The sequence below is a fragment of the Vanessa tameamea genome, chromosome 16, assembly GCF_037043105.1.
Source record: "Vanessa tameamea isolate UH-Manoa-2023 chromosome 16, ilVanTame1 primary haplotype, whole genome shotgun sequence".
Classification (NCBI taxonomy): domain Eukaryota; kingdom Metazoa; phylum Arthropoda; class Insecta; order Lepidoptera; family Nymphalidae; genus Vanessa; species Vanessa tameamea.
The window spans coordinates 467,420-494,472 of NC_087324.1; the positions used below are offsets into that span (position 1 = coordinate 467,420).

Genomic DNA, 27,053 nt, shown 5'->3' on the forward strand with positions numbered 1-27,053 from the left:
TAAAACTTTAAAATAAAGTATGACAACTAGTTATTTCAATGAATTTAATTTAAATTAAAAAATGACTACAGAATTTATAAAAATAAAATATTGTTTCCGAAAACTTACATCTAAATTAGTATACATTGTTTCTTGTAATACATTGTGTTCTCTTATCTTAAATATTTAAGGTCATTTACGTATAAATACGAAATGGATCTTAAAAATTATCTGTATTAAAGTCTACTTGAATTTACCAGTAAGTATTTTATCGCTCCCGAAGTCTAATGTACACAGGAATTACCCGCGAACACGAATATAAAATGCGATTTAAAAAAAATCAATTAGGGACATTAAAAGGAAATTCTATAGAGCTATGGAAACAAACAAACCTTTGAGGGTGACAATTTTGAAACGCTTCCTTAATTCGAGGACACAGTTGGATGCTGGTCCTATAATATAATTTTTATTGAGAAAATTTCAAACGCTATGAGAGTTCGGCCGCGTCGCTCCATCTGTCGGTGAAGAATATAAACTTCGCTGACGTATCCCTCCGCGCCCCCTCGCTCACTACTATTCCGCGCTCCCTCGTTCATTCACACGTCTCCGTCAGGCTATTCGGTCTAGCGAATCAGTCCCTCTCCGCGCGTCGCCGTGTGAATACGTTTTAAATTGTACGTTTGTTTTCGTAACTACCGCTATCATTTGTTTCAAACAATCGCTCAGCTGACTGTGACTTAACAGTATATGACTGGAAAAGTGCTACATAAGTAATAGTTAAGAAGATCTGCCTCGTGTCGAGTGAATTAATCGTGAACTGTGAAGAAATCTTCTCAGTTGAATGTAAAAATATACGCGTCGCAGGGACCGTTCCAACGCGTGTTGATCGATACTTTTAAATGATAACATGGATTCAATTAGGTGTTGTTTAAGACGACGGTGAAGTTGGTGAATTTATTAGTGTTGTGTTGTGAGAGAGAACTCTGCTGTTTCGAATAGCGGTGAGTTTATCACGTATTGATTTGACGTATTCGTTAGTGATAACGTGTCAGGATTTGTTTTGAGCGATAAGTGCCGTGGAGTGAGATACGCCACTAATATCTTGCATGCATGTTCCAAAACCGATTACAATCGATCCGATATTAATCGGAAGGCCGGTAGTTTGTCCTTCACCGCGTAGGCAACAAACACTAACTTAAATCAGTTTTCTCTACTAATTGTAAGATGATTTGGATTACTTGTTAATACTGTTACAGAATTGAATTTAAATGTATAGTAATTTATTGTAAAATAACTTAAAAAAGTATCCATAGTAAATATTATGCAAAGAACATTCGCCTTTCCAAAACTATAAAAGTAAATAAACGAACGGAACGTTTCGTTAAAATTTAAATTTTATGGAATAAGGTCGTGGCCTTTGAAGAGAGCACGAACGAGAAGAAAAATAAAATTGTTTATACCCAAACAACCGGATACTGCAGCAAAGATATAAACTTAAGGCGGGGTGCACACAGTGCAACGCACTCTGCACCTGAAGCAAGCTACCAGATATGCTACAGCGACACCAGTGCACTTTCTCATTTGCAAGTCGAAAATAACCACGGTTACTGACTCACGCCTTTATTTATGATTACCTCCACTTTCCATGCCATTCTTCCTGTCGATTATGGCGTTAAAACGAACGATCGTTATTTATCACTCGGATGTCCAAATTATAGAATCTTATTCGACCTGCTTTCGTTCGAGAATATTACGTTAATCTAATTAATAGATAAAACAGGTAAAGAACATTATTATTATTTTACACATGTAATCGTATTTAAAATGAACACGAAAATATATACAACCAGACATGTACGACGATAGCTCAGATTCGAATATCTATTTTTAATTAAAAGACAAAATCTTTATTTAAATACAAGTAAAGCGAGTTTATTATGAATGAATATAAAATAATTGTTTCATCCTTGAAATCTATAAAAAACTCATAATAATCAACCTATTGCATTTAAACTATCTGCTATAAAAAAATAACTATGGCGGCGTTGGAATAACGCGCCCACACTCAGCCTCCGCGAAAATATTGAATATGTACCTCGTAGGATGTTAAAACTTTTAAGTTAATCGTATCCCGCCCGTTGTGACCGAGATACATATATATTTTACCCATGTTTTATACCTAACTATCAACAAATATTCAATAATGTAGTCACCTAGAATCTAGATATTGGTGCATTGTTTTATCTGCAGAAATGATATGTTAAAGATAAGGTATGTATTATATCTTAAAACCGAATTAAAAACCAATTATATACCCGTAACTAGGTATAATATTTATCTAATAATAAAATTAAATTAAGTTAGAATTTTGATTATAAACATTATAAAATTAAGGAATAAATAGATTAATCAGTTCTACTGTAATGATTTCGAATTTAAATCCACCCCGGACCAAGAGATTGTGATGTTAGAATTTCTTCCGAGAACCAAATATAATATTCGGGACGTTTTCGTTCAACACCGAACAAAAGATGAATTGTACCTAAACTCAAATTGAGCATTTGAAATACTCCGAAGTACTTGTCATCTTGTCAGAATTTGAACCCGCGACCTTAAGAATCACGTGTCACATTCGCTATTCACCTGAGTTGATGAGGCATTCTCGCCATCAAATTAATCTCAACTGACGATCGGAATCAGAATTAAATGCGTAAATGATGAAAACAAACTTTCATCGAATTATTCTCATTTGAAAACAATTTCGCTAAACATTGCACGTTATACAAAAATACGGGCGATAAACGTTGGCACTAATCACGTTTAAAATACGCGAAACGCATCGTTCAGTCGGGAACGGTCCGTAAAAATAAATAAATCGTAAACATATAACCGTAGTGTATTAATGAGGGTGTGCCTAAAACCTAATAACAACAATCATTGTTCATTCTGTTTGCGATCGCGTGCGTGGGCGCAACTATGAAAACACCTCATAAAGCACTATCGAATAAACAATCCCACGAGATGGTAAACGTACTGCTTCGTATTATCTGACACCTCCTAATTACAGGTACGCATTAGACTTACTTAGTACTTATTTGAACGGATATAAAGCGGGTTCGGCGACCGACGCGGAGTCGATGGCTATCATAGCACAATGCGATCTTTGTCTCCATTATGGGACCATTTACAGAGTGCGCGCATAAATTCACTGTCGTAATACGTGAACACGTGAACAGGAGTTTTAACCCATTGCGCGGGTAGCGGTGACACATTTATCATCGTTTTATAGTAAAGGCACTTGAGTTTTTGTCTAAGGTAAAGATTGGAGTTATTAACAGTGTCCTTTTTTGATGTATAATTAGTTAATTTCGCAACAAAAGATGCGTTAGAACTGTGTATATAAAATATAAATATATTCTATACAGTCTATATTATAACATAACCAATTTCAACGTTGACTTGACTGAGATTCATCTAAGTCTATGACGTTACAGGTTGTTATTCAAAAATGCGCAATACAAGAGCCATCATATTGTGAAATGGTTTTACGTGAAATAATATTTCGCATTCGGCATGTTCGTCCCTTTTTTATTTCACACTGCGCTACATCCGCGTTAAAGGGAATGGTTGAACGAGTTATTCCGACAGCTTCTTCTCTATATGGCAGCGATATAATATCAACGCTAGTTATAGAGACCCGTGACAAGCAAGTTTTTTTTTGCAACAGTGCGTATACGTACGTTCCAAAGTAATGAATGTAATTTGAGCAACATAAAAACTCGCGTAAGTAGCGGTTTTGCATAAAATTAACTACTTGGCTATAAACAATGGGTATTCAGGAAGGCAAATTAAAACACTACGGACTTGTAACAATACGGTGAATTGTCTAGGGGAAAATGTACTCAAGATGCAGGAAGGAATTTTTTACGACAGTTTTATCTCAAAATGTGTGGAATACATAACTGTAACGAGATGTTTAATGGCCAGAAACGTTGCTGACTTCGGAACAAAAAAGTGTTCAATTCACGGAATGCCCCTCCAACAAGAAATACATACTAATCGTACTGTTTAATTTTATTATTTGAATTCCGGTTTCTAATTATCTAGTTAATTTTTAACAACAATTTACCTTAGAATTTTAACATTTATTTTCAATTAATACCTTCTCTCTGTTCTGTTTAGCGCAAGTATCAAACTAGGAGTTATTCAAAAATTACTCGTATTTCTACTAGAATGAAAATACAAAAGAGTTAATTATACAATAACAAGAAACTCGTGTCGTAAACGTATGCAAAGAAAGAGTAAAGTAAATAAAAACGTACTCCTGCTAAAGATATCTCCCTTCAAGGAGACAAACAATTGTGTATATATTGTATAATATAATAAAAGTAAACTTTGTATTAGAATCTAGGATATATTGTAACTTATAAAAAGCATTCCTATATAATTGCTATGTATACTAAAAAACTCCTATAACCAATAAACATAAAACTACCAGACCAACTGATGCAGCGCGATTCGGATTGTTATATCATATATTAATATAGAAATTGCGTTTCGTAGTTTCCCCGCTTTAAATTTAGACCATTGACTTGACAAGCGTGAATTTCATGTTTTTGATACAAATAAATAACAGAGTTATTTTAGTGAAGGTTCCATGAAATGTTTCTTTTTGCTGTGAAGTTATAAAACAATTCGTCTCCGATACAGCCAGTTTTCACACTGGTTGCGATCGCAGGACCAAATTAACGATACACAGTCGGCTGCCCGCTGGGCGTCGTCCGTCGCGTCTCGGGCTCCATTTATCATATTATTTATACATGCACCGGCCACCCATAGCTTACGGTACTACGCGCATTGAATTTTACATTTTTTATAGCGACAGAAAATATTTTATAACTCACTTTGTATATTTAGAACGATATATTTAGGAATTGTGATTGATTTTATCTCTGTTTAAATTTTAACTCCGGATCTAATCGAGGTTAAGAATATAACCGTTTTTTCTGAATTCTACATTATTTGTTAAGATATATTTTAAAAAATAAAGTCGTCCAGACAAGTGTTACTACCTTATCACAAGTCCGTTACCTCTTCACGCTTAAACTGCTGAACCGATTTAAGTGAAATTTCGTGTGGAGATAATTTTAGTCTTGGGGAAGGACATAGGCCTCTTTTCAAGTCACCCAGTTGCTGTATAACTAACATAACATAACTATAATCTCGTAACAACAATTCTATCAGTGATATTCGTTTTAATAACATGATAACCAATTCCCATCCCATCTTCTTCAACATAAAGAATTCATAAAAATTTACCGAATATATGTCTTTGAACAAGTATTTATCATTAAGATTACAGATATAATTGACTTGTAAGTGTCTCAAAACCAAATATTATTAAATATTTCCATGACAATCGTCGACGTTATATAAACAGAGGTCCACAGTATCACATAAGCAGACATTTGTTTAAGTTCGTCAACACGTGTGTTCACAATAGCCGCTTATTAAATATTCGAATTATAATAAACCGCTAATCGACGCTGAGGCATGTATTTAAAATAAACATCGTAGGAAAAAAAATGCGTTTGACCATAAACTCCAATTAATACGTTGATTTTTATGATTTGCGTAAAATTTTTAGTTAAATTTAATAGTCAGTGTTATAAATTAAACACTTATAAAACGAATTTTATATGTTTTATTATAAGACGTTGATATTTATTTATGAATATTTTTTAAGGCAGATATTATGTTACTTATCAATCTTCAACCTCATCATTCTTGAACAATGTCAATTCGTTTTCAACGTGTCGTGTTTGTGTCATCCCAAAATAATTTATTTGTTAACCATATCTATTTGTTTTTGTATGTTTTAAAGAAAAACAGAACGAAGGAATTTGGTTAAGTTGAAGATAGCGGGCGTATTTGAAATCGAATCAAAGTTTGTAAACTCCTCTCATAATTCGCTATTACGTTGCGAAACTGCGTTGATAGGCAGTCAGGGCATATATATATATACTATAATAATAACATTTTTATGTATATAAGTAATAATTTGATTTTAAAGTATTGTTAGTCGGCAAAAGTAACTAAGCATTGCTCAGTAAACTGAAGCCTACATAGCGTGGCTGCATGTTTTTTACTTCCAGGCAGTATCAGGATTACATTTTTTTATTTACCTAATTATAACTTAACCTCAGACATGTGCCTTGGGTTGGGTGTTCTTAATATTACTTGAATTTTTGTTCTAAATTAAAATTCGTTTTACTTATACAATGAAATACTACAACTATACTTCTCCACATTCCTTATTTCTAGATTGCACATAGATAGTTCATTTTAATCAGGATGATAATTTCTTAGTTAATATCATTCTGTTTTATATTACTTTATTGGTTCAAGTCCTTTAACTGGTTATGAGTTAATTGATGTGGTTTTCAATTTTGATTCGCGTTTATTAACCTGTACCTAAGAATCTTTATAGCAAGCTTTTATTAAACCTCATTTGTGTGTGAGCCGAGTCTTGCATCGGAATTTCAAACCAGTTCCAATTCTGATTGAGCTGAAATTTTGTACACACATTTGGTGGTGGGGACGATACAACCTAGTGGTAGTTTTAGTGCACGGAATAAATTAAAGATACTTTTTAAGGAGATTACTTAGTACCTTACACTTAGTTTTATTTTGGTAGATTTGTTTGTAAAACTTAGTAGGTGACGACTTCAAGATTTTTATTACCAATAAGACAGTACATAGCCACTTACTTCGTTATTTAATTTACGTTATATAAACAATTTTAAGGACCGAAGTACATCTAATGTGTGCCAAAATACATACCTATATTATTATAAGTAATACGACCTTCTTTATTGCTAATTCGTTATCAATTTACAACTAATGACTGTTAGTTGTAATATCTATGATTTACTTTTTATAATCTGCGAAAACATGAAAATGATAACGATCTTTCGTCCATATTGACATTAATATAATTCGGGGATTCTTTCGGTTTTTTAGTGTGTCAACCATGAAAAGATCATTTTTTAACTACGAACTTGTCGTTATTTTTCCTTTTTAGGTTTTAGTGCTTAATCTTTGTTGGTAACACTATCACTAGACTTTAGTATATAATTAATATTATACTGTATAGCGCACACGTCTTAATATATCTGACACTAGTTTTCCTGACAATAATTACCTTAAACTGCCGACATCGTGCTACGTCAATTATTAATTTAAAAAATTAAAACAATTTAGCTAAATTCCATTTTCAAATAAACACATTTATTAGTTAATAAAGATCTTTGAAGTTAATTCAAAAAACGTCACAACGGAAACAGGTAAAAATTCGAGAACAAAAGTAATCGGAGCGTACAATTATTAATTTAACGCTGATAACTTCCCGTTCTTTGGAACCAATAACAAGAATGTTCACAACGATAATGCTAAACTAGGACACTAAATACCGAGCGGACAGACCGGTGATTGTCTTGATTTCTTAAACATTAGATACGATTGCCAACGATAGAATAGCATATGCTTTATTGACTACTAATTAAAAAGAATAATAATACACTTATTCATATCACGAACACGAGCTTATCGCTAAAGAGCGATGTCTTCCAGACAACAAACAGACAACCTTTGGAGATTAATAAAGCGATCGATCGTTGTGATATTCTTTAAAAACTATCGAAAACAAAAGAACCAAATGTACTAGTTCTCACAGCAAACAAAAATGTTTGTCTGACAAGGCTTCAGTGCCAGTATTTTATCTGAACAACAAACGTAATATATCATTTAAGTCACACAATATTTTTTTTGCTTTACTCATAATCTTACAGCACAGCTTGTTAAATACGAGACTGTGCCTGCAGCGTGCAATGAAAGTCTTTTATAGTATACCTTATTTCAAAATAATACAATAATTTATAATTCTCAACTAATGACTTTGCGTATTTAAAATAAATTATTAAAAAAAATCTATATTTACTTATACTCTCACAGACCTAATCATCTAAATATATATGACATAAATAGAAACGCAATCATATACTGGCATATGTTCAATCCAGACATAAGATAACTTGGCGCTATTTACAAACTAAAACCTTCACGGAGTTTCGAATTAGCATAAACACTCGAATATAATAAATTCCAGGAGCGAAATAAAATAGAGCAATATGTAATTCAGATTCCAACTTCTACATTACACTATCGATATCGAGTAGGCACTAGGCAATATCAATAAATCATCGAGTCGATAACGTCTCGTAATTAAACGGGCGAGTATCCATCACTGATAGCAACGCTTTCGTCGTGTTGCGTTACATATGTTCCGATAAGTACTAGAAATTGGTACAATGACTTAGAAAAATCAAAGCCCTCTCAATTTTACTTATCTGATTTAAATTCCTCACTAGCCAGCCTTGTCGCACGTCGCTTACTTATCTGCTGATATACACATTTACCTATATATTATGTAGCTTAGAAAGCGATTTGGCAAAGAATCTGAGAAAGAAATAGACATATACCATCGAAGTTGAATAATATTCAAATTAAAGGTTTTATAATAATACGAATAATATCAAAACAGGATTTGAGTCAGCTTCGAGTATTACATCCAAGGTTTTAATATGAAATTCAAATGTATAAATATCATTACAGTGATGTATTGAAGCCATGAAAATAGGCAAGGCCTCACGGTAAATTGTCCCCTGTCGTTGAACATGTCAGGGGTGAACTTATACAATGCCAGTTGTTACAACTATACTTGCCGACTCACATTCACGACCCATTCAAATTAATCTCTCTCTAATCAATGTATTCAAATCTCTATAAACTAGTCCTTTTACGATTGAACATTTGTCGTTTGATAATTTCTCACAGCCGGACTAAAGCCTCACCTCTTGACAAGGTTTCGGGTTTATCCCAGGACACTGCTCTAACTCGGATCGGTAAGTAACTATTGTGATTCTTAGGAATTCTCGCCACTTCCCGCCGATTAAAAGTTGCCCGTGTATACGGCGATAAGTTTTATTTTAATCACTGTACAGGATTTCTTTGCAATGTCCAGTGGATATTGGAGTGTTTGATAAAGAATGTTTTCGTACGCGATACGTTATCAGCGACTATCGCGTTATCTGACAATCTGGTCGCTCGACACGCTATACCTTGTAACTACAATGTTACAACTTTACGACGTGTTACCTACATGTTATAAAACTCGCCATTCAATCTTAAACTATTTATATAGCAGGTAAATATTGATGATGATATTCGTAGCTACCGTATTGTCGAGTGCGTTCATCCGTTATCGATTAATTTATTATTTTATTTACACCTACGATCGCTCCGCGTTAGACTTTTTAATACAATTGATAGAAACACGTTAGTCGTGCAATTAAATTTGACAAGGTTCCTCGACCTATGTATAATAACGATAAGGACCTACTGTTTACGATTTTCTGGTTGTCTTTCTGCTTTCGACTCCTATGGCGCGTGTTAAACTCTTCTATCAGCTACACACCGCGTTTCGTCCATGGTTTTTTCCCCTAAATTCCGTTTTTTATGTCTGTCCTTATCCAGGTAATAAGCAACCGTAATGTCAAATATCATTACAACGGTTCACTGGCTCAGCACTAATGTAAACAAGCAAACTTCAGTGTCTGTTTTCCGAAAAAAACAGAACAGAAATACGATAGATTTGTTAATAACCATTTGAAATAACAAATTAGATTAAGAAATCCGTCTTTTTATCGAAGAAAAATAAATGATTACGTAAAATTTTTACTTTGCCTATAAAAGCATGTAACATGAAATACATTCATTTGAATTTACAATTTTAACTGTGTATATATAAAATAAATATTTAAAAACAAAACACTGAACACTATGTACGTATGTATAAAACACAAGTCATCGTACGACTTAACTCAGATCCACGTCTTTTGTTAGTAGGGGAGCTTTCCCCAGTGATTACAGCACCCCAAGGCCTTCCCTTACATTAATATTATTCTACGCTTGACCCTCGGCAGTCCAGTTAAAGAATACCACTAAATGAGCTGTTTCATAAGTAATTCTGCAGACCGCATTTGTATTAATTAAGTTAATCAGGCACCTGTCTTGCTTGTAAAAACTATAACGGAACTCCATTAATGTACCAAAGCGACGCTGTCTGTAGTTTAAATACATTTAACATTAATTCGATTGATAAAAAGTTATATTTTGTCCCTTTCGTAATAATTACTTGAATGATAAGTTTTATTTTCGATATTCCAATTTACGCCAAAATATTATAAAAGTTATACTGTAATGCTGTTTGTAAACTGTTGTGGAAAAATTATACTGTAAAAGCTCGAACTACGGTAAATCTTGAGATTTTCCAATAAAACCTAAGATTTACCGACATGAGTTCGTAATCTTAAGATTTACCTTAGTTCGAGCTACTACATTAACTTATATACTAATAAAATACTATAACATAATGAGATTATTTAATGAACCGAACTCGTCAATCAATATACACAGTTATATATGTTGCTTAAGAGTATTGGGTAAAATTAATCAATCCTGTCCGTGTACTTATTTCACTTCAGTCGCTCAATAATCACTGGAAAAAAACCCGAGGGGATAACCGAATCCTGTATCTCTATTTCCAAATTAAAGAACCTCGCAAGCGAAGTCTGCAACAACTAATTACATGTTTTAACAGCTGTTTATTATTATTGCTGAACTTTTTAATATTAATTATTTAGTAATATGGTTTCAGCAATAAATTAATGACGATCATTTTAGTCTTATTGTGTTTACATTTACATAAATATTTCATACGTTATTCTTCATATTAATTGGAATTCATAAAAAGACTTAATTTTATACAATTGCAAACACATGTCGACTTGAGCAATTAAATATATACAATTATTGATATCAATTTACATAGATCCAATTAGTGACCTTCGTATTGTTAACACTGGGGCTATTAGTGCGTAAAGTATAGTAAACATATGCAGTTAAGTTTGACTTTTAATTTTTTTGTGTACCATCATTCAATTAAGTTAGTGATATAATATCACTTAATTAGTATAAGAAGTTGAGCTGATGCATAACAGCTGGCTTTGAATCGTAGACAATGAGTTGCTTCTAAATGCCAAAGCATTACAACGATCCCCGCGGCGGTCGCGAAGGGCCGGCGTCGCCAAATGTCACTCGCTTTTGTTTCAAAATTCCCTTTTTTCGTAGTTCGTATCGATCCCCGCAGGTAACCGGGAGCGTATGATTTATTGCCCGCTTGTTTGTTCAAATAATCGATCCCTACCTAAACCGTCGCAAGAGAATAGCAACGCTAAGATTATTATGTTAAGGACGTTTTTCCGACGTTCGAAGGTCACATCTCGGCCTAATGGCAGGATAACGAAAATACCACGTGTCGATATTCACAAAAGGACTAAACTCTATGTGAATTTATCGCAGTACAAAATCGGCGCGTCCATGTGAACAGGATCGGTTTTATGGCTCATTTGACCTGCTACAATTTATATTTAACTGTTAACTAGGATAAATAGACTATTTCACTATCCTAATGACTTGTTCACATAGAATTATTTATTACTCCTTATAAAATAAATTACGATTATAATTTTTTTTAAATATAATTTTAAAATAATGATAATATATTTACCGAAGAAACTGAACTATAAACTAAACAGCTCTATTCACATTTTATTAAATAAGTGATATTTGAAACAAGTATTATTATGATTAAGTATTTACATTTTGAAGAGACAGCGGCGTGATTTCGACTCGCCCGATAAATACATTGGGACCCGTAGTCTACCGAAATATGTCGAGAAGAGCTCGATACGAGTATATAACGTAAGTGAAACCAGACTAGGTTAATAATGAACTCTTACGTTTCGTGTAGAAGTATTACCTGTCTTAATTTTTTGCCGTAATATATGTGTAGTTTGGCCTAATTTAGTAACGTCGTGACATGGGCAGCGCTTTGGGTGAAAACCGGTTACCAAAGAAGCTAACCACTTTTATGAAATACCAAATAAGCAATATAGACCCTTCTGTTCTGTTCGTCTCAGTTTCAAATATAAGAATAACTTAAATGATTTGCCTAAGCATCGAAAATGTTACATGTTTTATTTGAGAATTTAATTTAAATAAAATTAAAACCAAAAAGATATACCTAGGACCTAAGTGTTCTAGCATGATGCAATCACATAAACACTAGTGCATTGACCATTAATACATTTGCGGTAGAGATAAAAATGGTTATTTTTCATAAAATAGACAAATAAATCAAGAATAATTTCAGAGCATCACAAGCTCTGAAGCCGAAATTGAAATGTCACTGACTTTTAAAATACCGTAATTATATATTACGATTAGCCTCACTCGTCAAACCGCGATATTTTTAAGAAGAATAATCACGAATTATTTCTAACGTTCTAAACATCTGTGATTCTATTTAATTTTATTAGTGTCGTATTTTTTATCGTGACACAGATGCACCTGTCGTGGATGGTGTATAAAGATTCGGCTTACGATAAAGGCTTTTTTTGCTTCCCAAACTCCGTCAAATTTAAGTGCTCCGACAGCTCCGTCCTATTATACAAACAATAGCATCAAATAAACTTCCAAATTGTCACAATGCAAGTATGTTCGTTTCCCTTAATTTGAAACAATGAAATGAAATATTTAAGGAGAGTAATAAAATATTTTATATTTTCTTAACTATATTTTTTGTCGTGAGTAATATTAAACGCCTCCGAGTTAGTTTTATGTGATTTTATTGTCTCGGTCAAATTGAAAATGTCCTAAGAGGCAATTATTTAAAGTGTTTTATTGCCGACTACAAACAATAATATTAAATTTCGCAAACATTTACTTTAACGGCATTTTTTTTTTTGTTTAAAATATCACTTGTTGCCAATTCATGTAATGGCGGATAAAGCTTTTGTCCAATTTATTATTGTGCATTTAAATGTTAACAAATGGACTTCCAAATATTTATGTATATTATAAAAACGGCTATTCATGTTCATCTTATGAAATCATTTCACGTTACGGATAAGTTGGATTTGCGAAGCGGAAAATTGAGTGGATGAGGAAACTGAGCTCTTGTGGCCGATTGTCCACTCGACGCTGAGCTGCGAATCACTATCGAATAAATTTCCTAAATGGTTACGGCTGCTTTAGGTATATATCATTTTAAAAACGTAGGTAGAAAATATAATAGTTACTGGTACCAGCGGTGGTGGTGACCATTAACAGTGTAATTGTTATGTATAGATTACTGCAACGGTGGCATTTAGTGGCGCTGAAACCTTTCTAAAATAAATTATTAGCCATTTTTACATTCTTACTTTAATATAAGACGGTTTTAAAGATAAGACGTCTTCGTATTTCAGTTGGTTTGTTGATTGCAAAATTACGCTTAAGCTTTGTAGGTATATCAATCCGTGGAAGGCGATCCTTACATAAAAGAGATCGAGTTTTGACAGTATTTGATTGGCTATTAAAAGTTATTTGTGTTCAAAGCATTGCTCAAAGATACTCAGTTCTAACAAGTAACTTGGAAATGAGATCCTTTGATTATAAATATTATAATTGCTGCTCAACACCTTTATATAATTTTGAAAAAAGTATTAAATACTTTACACTGACGCTTTTATGTTATTACTAATATAATGACGATAATTTGATTCATTAAATCAAATATATACTAATATAAAAATATTATTATTCCTACAGTTTAAATAAAATATGATTTACCAAATAGACTTTCATTCACTCACTTCACATCGAACGTCGACAATTATTCGTCCCAAAGGACGTAAGGGCTGTTCATTTGTCATTTTATAATTACATAATAGCGAAACGATATCAATTTATTAGCACGCAATAACACATCCTTGATTGTAACATGCGAATCACGATAACTTTGTGATGAAATAGCTTTTACTAATTACGGAACATAGCTCTATACCTACTTAGCATAAAACCTACAAACTGAATTACCTTCTTGCTAAAACGTAAGATACATCATTCTTCAAAATATTGCCTATGTTATTAAATCTGTTGCACTAAAATATAAAATGTATTACATTATATATATATATTATTGCGACAAAACATTTATGGATTTGAGGCCAATATATAGATCAATAATCCATCATTCATCCATCTCCATCAATTTCAGCTTTTAAAAAAGCCGTTACCTAAATAATAATTTAGACGACTTTAATTAATTTCCTTTATATAACATTTTAGTATCTTAAATATGTATTAGTGTATAATAGAGATATATATTATATATACATATGTATATATGTAGTAAGTATAAGTATTAGTGTGTAAATATTTGTATGTAAGTTTATGACTGCACCGCCTACGCCGATGGTTTTAAAAAATCTCTCTCAGATTGGGTTGTCTGGAAGAGATGGCTAATTAGCCATAAGTCCGCCCATCGTACAACACTCGTAGTCAACATTTATTTTGTTTTTGTATTTTACTAATTTTGTTTTTTATCTGTGTGTTGTTTGTGGTGTACAATAAAGTATTGGTATTTAAATAAATAAATAAATATTGGACAATTCATTCATTTCATCAATAACTGCATCTAAACAATATATGTAGGTACATGCAATTCGCGTTATGTTATCGTATATTACGTTGCAATCCGTCTTTAAAATTATTTATATACGCATAATTGCAGAATTGCACGCGTTACTGTGGCTACGTTATACGTTGAAATATATTCCGTGATAAAGTTTAGCCGTAACCCTCTGAAAACGCTGAATATAATGGTACAAATTTCATGACATAATATTCAACAGTTTGTGCGTGATGCGCGTTTAAAAATCATCGATCTATTCAAAGTAATAACTCCAAAAACGGAACACAGGCTAATTTAAACGGGACGAACGGGACGCAACGACTCAAAATACTAACAAACAGATTTTTGTTGATCCTCAACTCAAAGTTAATGATCATCTGTCATTATTTTATACGTATCAATACAACGCGAAACAAGTAAAACAGCAATTAAATAACGATTACTTTAAAGCGATGTAAATTTTATGTGGCGCGTCTTGTATTGATCGTCAATTTAAATGCGACGCTGATCACGTATCCAGTAATACGTAATTAGACGAGAATAACCGCGTGACTCACTTAGTTAAGATGCTGTGGCGTCAAGTAAAACTAGGGCTGCCAGTGATGCTGGAGAAAATCTAACTTGTTGCTTTAAATTGTTTTTTTTTTTTTAAATGTCATTTAAGTTTTTACCGCAAGATTTTATATCTCAGCCGAGATGGCCCAGTGGTTAGAACGCGTGCATCTTAACCGATGATTTCGGGTTCAAATCCAGGCAGGCACCACTGAATTTTCATGTGCTTAATTTGTGTTTATAATTCATCTCGTGCTCGGCGGTGAAGGAAAACATCGTGAGGAAACCTGCATGTGTCTAATTTCAACGAAATTCTGCCACATGTGTATTCCACCAACCCGCATTGGAGCAGCGTGGTGGAATATGCTCCATACCTTCTCCTCAAAGGGAGAGGAGGCCTTAGCCCAGCAGTGGGAAATTTACAGGCTGTTTATGTATGTTATGTTATGTTTATATCTCAAATTTTGATTCTCGTATTTGAGTTTGTATTTCTATCTTAAAGTAACAAACTTAGTTCTAATTTGAAATAACAGTGGTATAATCGAAACATAATAATTGACACATGGCTCATTAGCTGAAATACTCGAATCTTAACCGAAGAAAACGGGTTCAAGCATCGCCGACTGTTTTTTGTTTATAATTCATCTCGTGCCGATAGCATTCATAGCCGAAATGACGGAAACTCGCATATGTCGAATTTATGCCACTACTAGTGTTCATCAACCCGAACTGGGACGGAGCCAAAGCATAAGCTGCAAATCTTCTCTTCAATAGGAGAGGGCCATCGCCGAGGAATGGAACATTTACTTACTGATACGTCAAGGTACAATTGGCAACCCTGCCTAATAATATTTATCACTGCGTGCCGCTGTAGTTCCTGTCTCTTAAAGCCTTATTCTGCTGAGATTGATGAATAAAATAAATATATTATAAAATTCTAAGTCGTATTATATTTGTTACATTAAAGTTTATGAGAAACTTGTAAGAGCACCAACCGATGCTATTATTATTCGTTAAATCATATTTGAATATTATGAACAATTTGAAAATACATTATTCCCCAATCCAATTAAATTAAAGTATTCGATATTATCGATATATAGCGTACATCTAACCGAATTCTAAAATAATTAAACACGAAAAAAATCACCAAAGCATTCATAAAAAGTACAATAAGTTAGAAACGTGACCCAAAAGGCAGTTCGAGCGATCTGTCCCCGTGACCGAGCTGAAAATTGTTTTATTTTTTGTCACTCAAATCATTTCAAACTTAACAAAGGACGTCGCATTATTTGGTCTTTCTGTTCAACATTTTACAAACTAGGTCGGCGACATTAGCATGGGCAAATAATGTATACGTTCAATGAAGGCCAGCGTACAGCCTCTCATTCGTACATCACTATACACGCGAATTAAACACTAGTCGTTTCATTTTAAACTGCTAGCGCTACTTTTAATCTTGTACTAAGTATTATCATTTTATCAACGCGTGTGTACTTAAAATAACTTTTAATAATTAACCTCAAAGAAGTGTACTTCTTTGTAATCAAATATACAAAAATAAATTATTTAACATTATTTTTGGAATAAAGTATATGTGCTTACTGTTGTTGGTAAGCCCTATACAATAAATAAAATATCTTTATCAGTAATAATAATATGTAAACAATGTTTTTTAAATGCTAACTCCAAACCAAATTTTATCTAAATCGGCGCAGCAGTTTAAGAGTGAAGATGTAACGGACTGTATAGTAACTTTCGCATTTATAATATTCGTATACATTATATTTTGGGCATATAAACACGGGTACTATTATATACGAGGTACCAGTCTCGACCTCGTCCGGAACAAATAAGAATATTATTCACTTCCCGATCGCGGCGTCATCTACCGGGTCCCATCGAAATTGTACACAAGTACAGAGGATTTATATAAAGATAAACACCTATATGAAATAAGATATATAAAATCATATGAATAGAAAAAATGAATAATGTAACCGAGTCTATAAGCAAAGGAAATTTCATAAATACATAAATTCCTTAATGTCGTAAGAAATGGCTAATGCCCTACAACGTCTATATCTCCATGTAAACCCTCACTGTCACTCCAGATGGCTCACTCGCCTGCCTTCCTGGAACAAAAACATCAGCCGCCTTTAATTAATAGCAAACTCCGTAAACGAAGACATGTTGTTTTAGTATAGAGGAGATATTTTGTTGCTATCGTATCTTCAATGAGCCGTTCATGCGTTAAACAAAGGATAATTGCGAAGTTTAATTGCAAGGTTCAATGCACAGATTCATAAACACCATTCAATCTATTTCACACAGTCGTTTTGTTTGGATCGCTGTAGTTCAATCATAACTAATTGCTCGACTTCCATTATAATATGCATTATATTCGTTTATACATAATGCCACGCCCCGGATTCGCTTGGATTGCTAAGTGTTAAGCCCTTATAACGCGCAATTTCAATTTTGCCATGGTCTCAGATATATCGAGGTATATTTATTAGAATTTTTAATAAAATGAAATTTTAGTTAAATCGAAATAAAAAAATATTTTTTGATATCACATTCCATTTTGTTCAATATTTGGCGACACAATTAATACTTTTACAAAGGAATCAAAAAACAAAAGTACGGAAATTTACACTCGTATTTCTCTTTAATAAAATTATATTAAAACGGACGAATAAGTCTTCGACGTTATAAATGTATAAATATTCTCTCATATTATAATAAAATCAGGTTATAAAAAAATCTCGATTTCTACATATATTGCGTATCAAAGAAACTCATTTGAACGAACGTACTACTGCTACGATAAAACAAACTCGCTGAGTTTGCGGAGATTTTATGTTCTCAGCGAACTAGCTGGGCATTGACCACTGGACCAGCGCTATGGAGGTGTCGCAGGATGCCATGGGCCGTAAAACGTGCGATAGCGTCAAAGCTTTACGACTTCGAAGCGGTTTCCGATGTGGGTTGAACCGCAAATAACAATAAAGCACAATCCAACCCTTCAACTGAAATAGAAAAATAAAAGCACAAGTACACGCGAACAAAACCACTCCTCCCGCTTCTACTGTACAGCTCGTTGAATTTAAATTATACATTTCGTAAGTACCGGCGGCCAAGGGCAGCATGAGACGGACTAGTTAGTGTTACACGCGACAAGTATTTACTAGAATATTTCGTCTCACGCATCAAAAATATATTCACCCCAACAATTCTTAAACTTGCGGCGGTAATGGGAATTCTGGTGACTAAGCGACCGGGGTGACGTCTGGCCAGATAACAGTTCCCTTTGCTTTTAAAATTAAATTTCCATTATTTAGTGCCTCGAAATAAGCGTAAATCGTAGCTACTAAAGCGACATCTTTCAACCTCATAAACTCGAGAATTTCGCGATGTTTTATATCCTAGCAAGATTTTTTGTGTTTACTGAAACCGTGGCAGCTAGCCTTATCAGGCTGTTTTCATTATCATATCAATCGAAAATCAAGCGAAATGCAAACGTTCGGTCTCAGGTACAAGGTCACGGTCTGATTGTTCTACCCACGCAATATATACCTATAGTTATATTTATTCTCGTCAGACTGCAAAAAAAAACGATATCCAAAATAACTCAAAATTCGAAATGGGTTGGATTTTTCTACGAATTTCTATGATATCTTATAAATCAAAATCAAAACCTTTCAATACACAAGTAACAATTAACACTAATTAATTGTCAAAAATCTAATATCGGTTTGATAATAAATACATCAGGCCTAAAGACCCGCCGAAAAAACTCAATAGTGAGAGCGTACTTTTTAATATCTAGCGTTGCCCCGATGATGCACCTCCGATAAAGTTTACATGCTTGTATCCATACATGCATTAAATGCATGTATGATGCAGCATGAAGTAACTAAACCTGTATTTTAGTAGTAACTAAATGCAATGGACTATCTAGCGCAAACAGAATTATTCAAACCCCCTACTAGTTAGAGAGATTAGCACAACTAGAAACACGAATTCCAGCTTTATAACGTAAATATATATTCCATTTTTAAAATTATTATGCGTACGCATTCATGTATTATTACTATTGTGAAATGGAATCTGAATGTGTAGCTAAATCTATATTTTAGCTATCAGAACATTATAATACGTCTCTATGTATATTCACTAATATGTATGCAAGCAATGTTTCCGGACGTCACGCAACCAAAATCAATGTAGAAGATTGAAAACACGAAGCCGACATAAACCCACATTGCACATTCATCGTTTCTATTAAGACACTAAGGAACTGTTTCAGAATGCCAAATAATAAAAGTATGGAAATGTAAAACGTATTGGATATTTAGTAGAAATAATTAACGTCACAAATCCTGCCAACGCCGTTCAATTACATGTCGTATAACGAACGAATCAACGAGAATTATAGCGGAATCGATTCGTAATGCAGGTGTCGCAATTAGCATAATATCTTAAATCCCTCGTAATTCACATCTGCAGATCAATCTGTAGTCAGCTAAAAGCTATAACCAGCTCAAAGTTGGCTGAACGCCAGCGGATCGGACGTCAACCTTCTAAAAACACAAATACACCCACCCACCATATAATGACCGCTGTCACCGGAGAGAATGAAAAATTACCCAAAATGTCATTCAAGAGCTTGTCACATCCTCAAAAAAAAACTTGAGTCTACGTCGAGAACGGAACGATTAAGAAACAAATGTGACAATATTTATTGATGAACATGAGGTGTCCTTTGGCGTTATTTTATAAATATCAAAAATCCTTTTATTTTCCGAAAAAATATCATAGACACAGAGTACAAAATATTAAAATGCCAAGTTTTATCAAACGTCAAAACAAAGTTTAAGCACATTAATAATCTCCCATGCCATATAATAATAGTTTAAAAAAAAAAACTCATACGTGCTCGAATTCTTTTAGACTGATGTAGTAATAATAAAATTAAGGTGGCAAATTTAACGACTTCTATCTAAATGTCATTCGCCTTACTCGATACGGTTTTAAAACAAATGCAATTTCTTATTGAACGTTTTATTATTGTAATAATACGAGCAGTAAATTTAATTTACAAACATTTCTCAGCTTTGTATAGGAAATCTTCTATTAATATCTTTATTGGTCAGCTATTCGATGCGTATAGGAATAAAACAAGCGTAACGTGCCGCAGAGCTGGCCTGCGACACGTCGAGGCAATAAGATCTCGCGAACCAACGCCTATTAGTATTTCCACTGAACCGGAATAAACTGTGCCTTTAACTGAACGATTGTGGTCGCTGTGACAGCGGACCGGCTGTTTTTTATCGTATTAGATTCACAATATCTTAAAATTCGTTTATTAAAAAATGGTCGATGGCATTGTAATTCTGCAAAACACCTCTGTATTTTTCATATTATATGATTAACTAGCCCGTGCCCTCGAATTCGTGCGCGTTTTAATTTAATAAAAAAGCGTGAATTTATTAATTTATTATTTTACATATAATTCTAAAATAAAAGTAGCCTAAGTTACTCCTTATTACATCAGCTTTGTGCCGGTGAAAGTCCCGTCAAAATCGGTCCAGCCGTTCCAGAGATTAGCCGGAACAAACAGACAGACAAAAATTGTAAAAAATGTTATTTAGGTATATATACCGTGCATCCATACATATGCATTTAGTAAAACGCGGTTATTTTAATATGACAAACGGACACTCCAATTTTATTATATGTATAGATAATTTTTTTATATAATGGAACATTGTATCCACCAACCTCAAACCCGCATGTGAAACAAGCACCATACGTCATTTCTTTAAGATGAGAAGTTTCCGCATTTGTTCCGCAGCGGAACATGAACGTTCCGTTTCTATATTAATAATGTATATACACAGGATTTTGAATATTTTGTACGCGTTGCCTTTGACACGGCCGAGACAAAGTATCGGAAAATGAATTTATCAGCTATCATTAACGCTATCTACATATCATGTAAACATTGTAAAGATTAATTACTTGACGGATTGTTATATGACTTATGAAATGCATATTTTTTTGTATTTTACACATTTATATGGCTTCTACTTACTTTTTTTATTTATTATTAAAACGTCTAATGATTTACGATTTTATGTAGTCATCTAAAACTATCATGCTTGACACTAACGAAATATCGGATACATGACTACAGATGATGAACGGACAGAGAAGACATATTCATACTTTTTATGTCGAAGCTCTCACGTTCCCGCTCACAAAGCAACCACAACCGCTCACGACTCGGGCAGTGCCGGGCGCACGCACTGTTTCACGATAACAAGCATTGTTTATTGTGCGAGCGCCGATATGCCAGCACCGCTATTGAAACTGCAACGAGAATAACTAGTATCGGGAACATTCAGGCCATTTCTAAACGGTGCTGTGTTAGAAGGCTTTGCGTGCTCGACGTTTTGAATAATAATGCAGACGAAGTTTCCGATGCTTTTGGATATTTAAACAAGCTGTTCGTCGCTGCTCCCTCCCGTGGGTCGTAGCGTGAGACCCAAAACCACTGGCACACCATGGGAACTGATATGTTGTACCTCCTAACGTCCCAACGTAAATACCAAACACAATTATTTGTATTGATAGTAAAATAACTGAACTACCAAAATCTTCCAACATTTTTCAAATTATCTGTATTAATAATATATTTTATTTAGAATCTCTTCAATGTCGCTTCATGTCTAATCTTAATGTTTTAGTAATTTAATATTCCATTCAGAAGTGCTTTTAAAGCTCCGTTTCAACAAAAGACGAAATACATAAAACTTTAAAATCAAATAAATGAACATTAATGAAACTTGAAATAAGTTTTATTAATTATATAAACTCACCTAATAAATAAAGCATACTTAAAAAATACTCGTATTTGATGTCGATATTTGGTAGGTTTTAGCTATTTAACACGCGAGCCACATACCGTTTCTTTCTTTTAAATAGTAACAGCTCACGTCAGCTACTATCCCAAGACGGGGCCACGTGTCGATGCGTCGTGTCGTTAAAAGCGCATTAACTGCCGCCGCGCCGACGGGATAGCTGAGATACGCCTGTCCTGTCGGGTGCTGATGGAAGGATACGTATTAGATAACTATTATAGGTAGAACTCTTTTCCCCTAATACAATTTCATATTTACCACCAAGTTACCAATATTGTTTTTTCCTCAATGAAAAACTGATATAACACTGGAATACACTTTTACGTTTGCAAAACGATATGAGTCTTCAGTAATGCAACTAAAGAATACCTTCGCTGTAAATATTACGTTTGATTAATATTTATTAAGTAACTTTTCTCAAAACTTATGATGTGTCTTCCGATGTCAATATGAAACATTTTTTTTTAATTGAATACTTCATGATTTGAAGGCAACTTAACATGATTGTCATGTCTCACTAAATACTTGCACACTTTAAAGAAAAGAAGTGATGTTTTAACAGATAATAATCATGAAAGTTCAACAAAAACACGACGTACCAAATATTCTACTAACTATTTATTCGTATCTTTTAAGAAAAATGTGTACGTATTTCCATATTTCCGCTAAATAACTAATTAAAATTCAATTAAGCAACTGACAAACCAGTGGCACTCGTTGCAACCGATCCTTATACGAGTGATCCACCGCATGCACACCAGTTACCGCACGATCCGAACCGACCTCCGTTTGACGCAATTATCGACCTTTACGTCTTATAATTAAGGACCATTTCTCGAGCACATGATTTTGGGCCGCCGTAATCGGCTAATCGTCTATATATAAAGACACATGGCCTGACTGAAATAAATAATGCCATTTAAACTGAATCGGAATCGCGCTTTTGGTCGCCACATTCCATTTCATAGAAACTCGAATAATTTTAATGAATTCCTTCAAATTTCTGATACATTTATAAGTAGTCGAAGAAATAAAATATAATTACTGGACTTTATGAAAAAGAATGATTTCGCCTGACGTCGTGTATTTGATCGGGAATCGTTCGAATATTAATCACTTTCTGGTTCTGATTCATGTCTCGTTTGTTGTACTAATACTGAATGTTGACTAATGAATGCTAACGAAGTGCTTTTGTAAAGCACATTCCAACCTGAATTGGCTCTCATTACGGCTCCTATAATTGCTATTATTTAATTGTATTGTTTTATGAAATCAAACACGTCTTTTGTATAAATGCATTTATGATTCTAATTTGTCTAAAAAGTACACCCGTGTACTATAATTATGCTTCCCCACAACTTATATGGTATGTCCGTTTGTTGCAGATGCGATTAGCGTAGTTGCTGAGTATGTGGCGCGCGTGGCGTTGCGCGCTCGCGCTAGCGGCGCTGGCGGCGGCGGATGCGCTGCAGCCGCGCTGCGAAGAGATCACCATACCCATGTGCCGCGGCATCGGGTACAACCTCACCTCCTTCCCTAACGCACTCGACCATGACACGCAGGAGGAGGCCGGCCTCGAGGTAATGACCTATAGTATTAAAAGTAGAAAATATTTGTTGCAGAACTTACCATAATAAAATTAATCTTTGTTATTAAGTGAGAAATTGGTCCGCCTTGTCGACTAAAATACTGATCTGATCGTTTATGTCACTTCAGGTTCACCAGTATTGGCCCCTCGTCGAAATCAAATGCTCGGCGGATCTGAAATTCTTCCTCTGCTCCGTGTACACGCCGATTTGTATAGAAGACTACGCGAAGCCGCTACCGGCGTGCCGGAGCGTGTGCGAGCGCGCCCGTGCCGGCTGCGCGCCGCTCATGCAGAAGTACGGCTTCCAGTGGCCCGAGCGCATGGCGTGCGAGAAACTACCGCGCCTAGGCGACCCCGAAAACCTGTGCATGGATGAAAACGATCGCGCCCAGGAGCCCGAGCCGCCGCGACCCCCGCCACGTCGGCCCTACAAAAAAGACTGCAAGGATCCAAAAAACTGCGAAAGCGGCCCGGCTGCAAGCCCGGGCGAGGCGGCAAGCGACGAGTGCGCGTGCGCGTGCCGGCCGCCGCTGGTGAGCGTGCGAACGCTACACAACGCCAGCGCCACCACCGCCGGCGTGCCCGCCTGCGCGCTGCCGTGCCGCGGCGCCTTCTTCACGCGCGAGGAGAAGGAGTTCGCGGCCGTGTGGGTCGCGCTCTGGGGCGGCCTCTGCGCCGCCTCTACCCTCATGACGCTCACCACCTTCCTCATCGACTCCCAGCGCTTTAAGTACCCCGAGCGCCCGATCGTCTACCTCTCCGCTTGCTACTTCATGGTCGCTCTCGGCTACCTCACGCGCCTCGCGATCGGCCACGACGAGGTCGCCTGCGACGGCGCCCTGCTCAAGACTTCAGCGAACGGCCCGAGCGCATGCACGCTCGTCTTCATACTGGTCTACTTCTTCGGAATGGCGTCGTCGATCTGGTGGGTCGTGCTGTCGTTCGCGTGGTTCCTCGCCGCGGGCCTCAAGTGGGGCAACGAGGCGATCGCGGGACACGCGCAGTACTACCACCTGGCCGCCTGGCTCGTGCCGGCCGCCAAGACCGTGGCGGTCCTGCTCGCCGGCGCCGTCGACGGCGATCCGGTCGCCGGCGTCTGCTACGTCGGCAACACCTCGCCCGAGAACCTCAAAAAGTACGTGCTCGCGCCGCTCATCGTGTACTTCGCGCTCGGCGCGACCTTCCTCCTCGCCGGCTTCGTGTCGCTGTTCCGCATCCGATCGGTCATCAAGCGGCAGGGCGGCATCGGCGCCGGCTCGAAGGCGGACAAGCTCGAGAAGCTGATGATCCGCATCGGCGTGTTCAGCGTGCTGTACGCGGTGCCGGCCGGCGTCGTGATCGGCTGCCTGGCGTACGAGGCGGGCGGGCGCGAGGCGTGGCTGCGGCGCGTGGCGTGCGGCGCCGCGTGCGGCCCGCGCCCGCTCTACTCCGCGCTCATGCTCAAGTACTTCATGGCGCTGGCCGTGGGCATCACGTCCGGCGTGTGGATCTGGTCCGGCAAGACGCTGGAGTCGTGGCGGCGCGTGTGGCGCGGCGGCCGCGCCCCGCCCCCCGCGCACCGCGCGCTCGTGAAGGGAGCCGTGTGACGCGCCCCCGCGGGGCCGCCCCCCGCGCCCGCCCCGCTGCCGCCCCCCGCGCCGCCCGCGTCGCTGCCGCCCACCGCGCCCTCCGCGCGCTCGGCGCAGCCGCTGTCCGACTACGGGCCGGTGTAGCTTCCCTCCGGGGACCCGACCCGGCGCGCTCGCGGGGCCCGCCGACCGACCGCCGATACCGGACGCCGGCGAACGTTTCGATCGCAGTGATCGACCGCGCCGCCGCATCGTACGGCGAAACCGTCCGATCGAGGAACTTTCGTACCGGTCGTCCGGCCGACCCCCCGGTGCGCCGCGTGACTTGTGCCATGCGAAGAAAACTGTAGAGTGGAGCGGGACCGTTCCCCGCGACGGTGCCGCGTGACTTGTGCCCGGACTCGCAGCGGGTGCCGAGTGAGTGAGTGCGCGTAGTCTAGTCGTAGCGCCGCACGCGCACACAAATACGTAATAGTGAGTAAGTCCGGCGGTGGCGTCCGAGCCCGCATCGCTTCTCGAAATTTACAAATTGTAGTTCCACTGCCGTCGATTGCTTGTAGAAGCCGATGCCGATTAAATTTGTTTAAATATCTATTGAACATTGATTCGACGCCTGACGGGTCTTGTGACTTAATACCTATCGACGATCACGTTAACGCGTTAAGTGACGCACTTTTAACGTCAAGTATTCTTGTGACCTAAATGGAGCGGGAACTCGCGACCTTGTTTAGCAACGGAAGGAGGTATTAAGTGGCATTACCTGTTTAGCGCCATGTTCCCAGAGAAAGGCTAGAATAGAACGAACGTTAGTGATTAATTTATTTAAAGATCGCTGTTCAAATTGCCTTTACATAAGTTATAAGACTAAAATTTTATAAATCTCATTTTTAAATATAGTAAACCTAATATAAATACTTCTTTGAAGGTAATTTGAACGAGTGGTAACGTTGAAATTAAAAAAATACATGCGATAATACCCGAACAGTTAATTACTAACGTGCTTGGAACTATATTTATAACAGAGTCCCTATCCCTAATATTTGTATAGAAAATTAAATAAGTTTTCATAATCTAAGTCACCCTTCTGTAAATATCGTAATAAGTTGATGATTCATGTTATGATCACGAGAACTTAACGTACATTTGTAAATTGTAACGCAAGCTCTGTTCAAAGCGCCATCTGCCGTTACCGTTGCGTTATGTAGGCTGTAGATGGCTCTGTTTCATAATATTAACGCCATCTCGGAGTGAATAGCAATAACCAATTATACTGCCATCTATTGTTTAGTAGTAGTACTAATGTTCATGTGATGGCGTCTGAAATTGTACCTTTGACGTCGCATGATGTGCAATAATTTTGTATATCTTTCTATATTAATGTACCCTAACGAGAAGTGGGATGTTTATGTATACACGGACACCGCAGCCGATAAATCATCATGTAATTTATTTTATATTGTAACTGTAGATAAATAAAGTGACTTTTTTATGTACCAAACTTGTTTGTTTGATATTCTCAACCTAATTGCCCTCTAACGAGACGTGAGCACTGACACAATGTCATATCAATTCAAAGTACTTACACTGTTACCCGCCAACCAAGAGGAAGCAACAAAATATTGGTATATCCGAAAATAAAGCCATTTTTAATAGTCAAAGCCAATGAGATTAAGACAATTTAATGATTTGATATATATATTTATAACCGTTAGCTTATATGCCTATATACATTTACTCCGATCAGGGCCTGACAGTGACAATGCAGGCATCTAACAATCACTTGACAGTGCTGATATGTA

The 27,053-nt window shown here is 36.5% G+C and overlaps 1 protein-coding gene across 1 annotated transcript; it reads left to right on the top strand.

The window, feature by feature from the left end:
* Nucleotides 1-568: 568 nt before the first annotated feature.
* Nucleotides 569-26,752, top strand: LOC113403551 (frizzled-2). The gene is made up of 3 exons (XM_064217270.1): nucleotides 569-980; nucleotides 23,484-23,678; nucleotides 23,815-26,752. Exons 2-3 carry the CDS (start codon nucleotides 23,508-23,510, stop codon nucleotides 25,270-25,272), a joined length of 1,629 nt encoding a protein of 542 aa, XP_064073340.1. The 5' UTR covers nucleotides 569-980; nucleotides 23,484-23,507; the 3' UTR covers nucleotides 25,273-26,752.
* Nucleotides 26,753-27,053: the final 301 nt, after the last annotated feature.

Coding starts and splice junctions, on each gene's coding strand:
- LOC113403551 (XM_064217270.1), top strand. CDS start 23,508: ATGTGGCGCGCGTGGCGTTGCGCGCTCGCGCTAGCGGCGCTGGCGGCG. Junction 23,679..23,814: donor AGGAGGAGGCCGGCCTCGAG/GTAATGACCTAT, acceptor ATGTCACTTCAG/GTTCACCAGTATTGGCCCCT.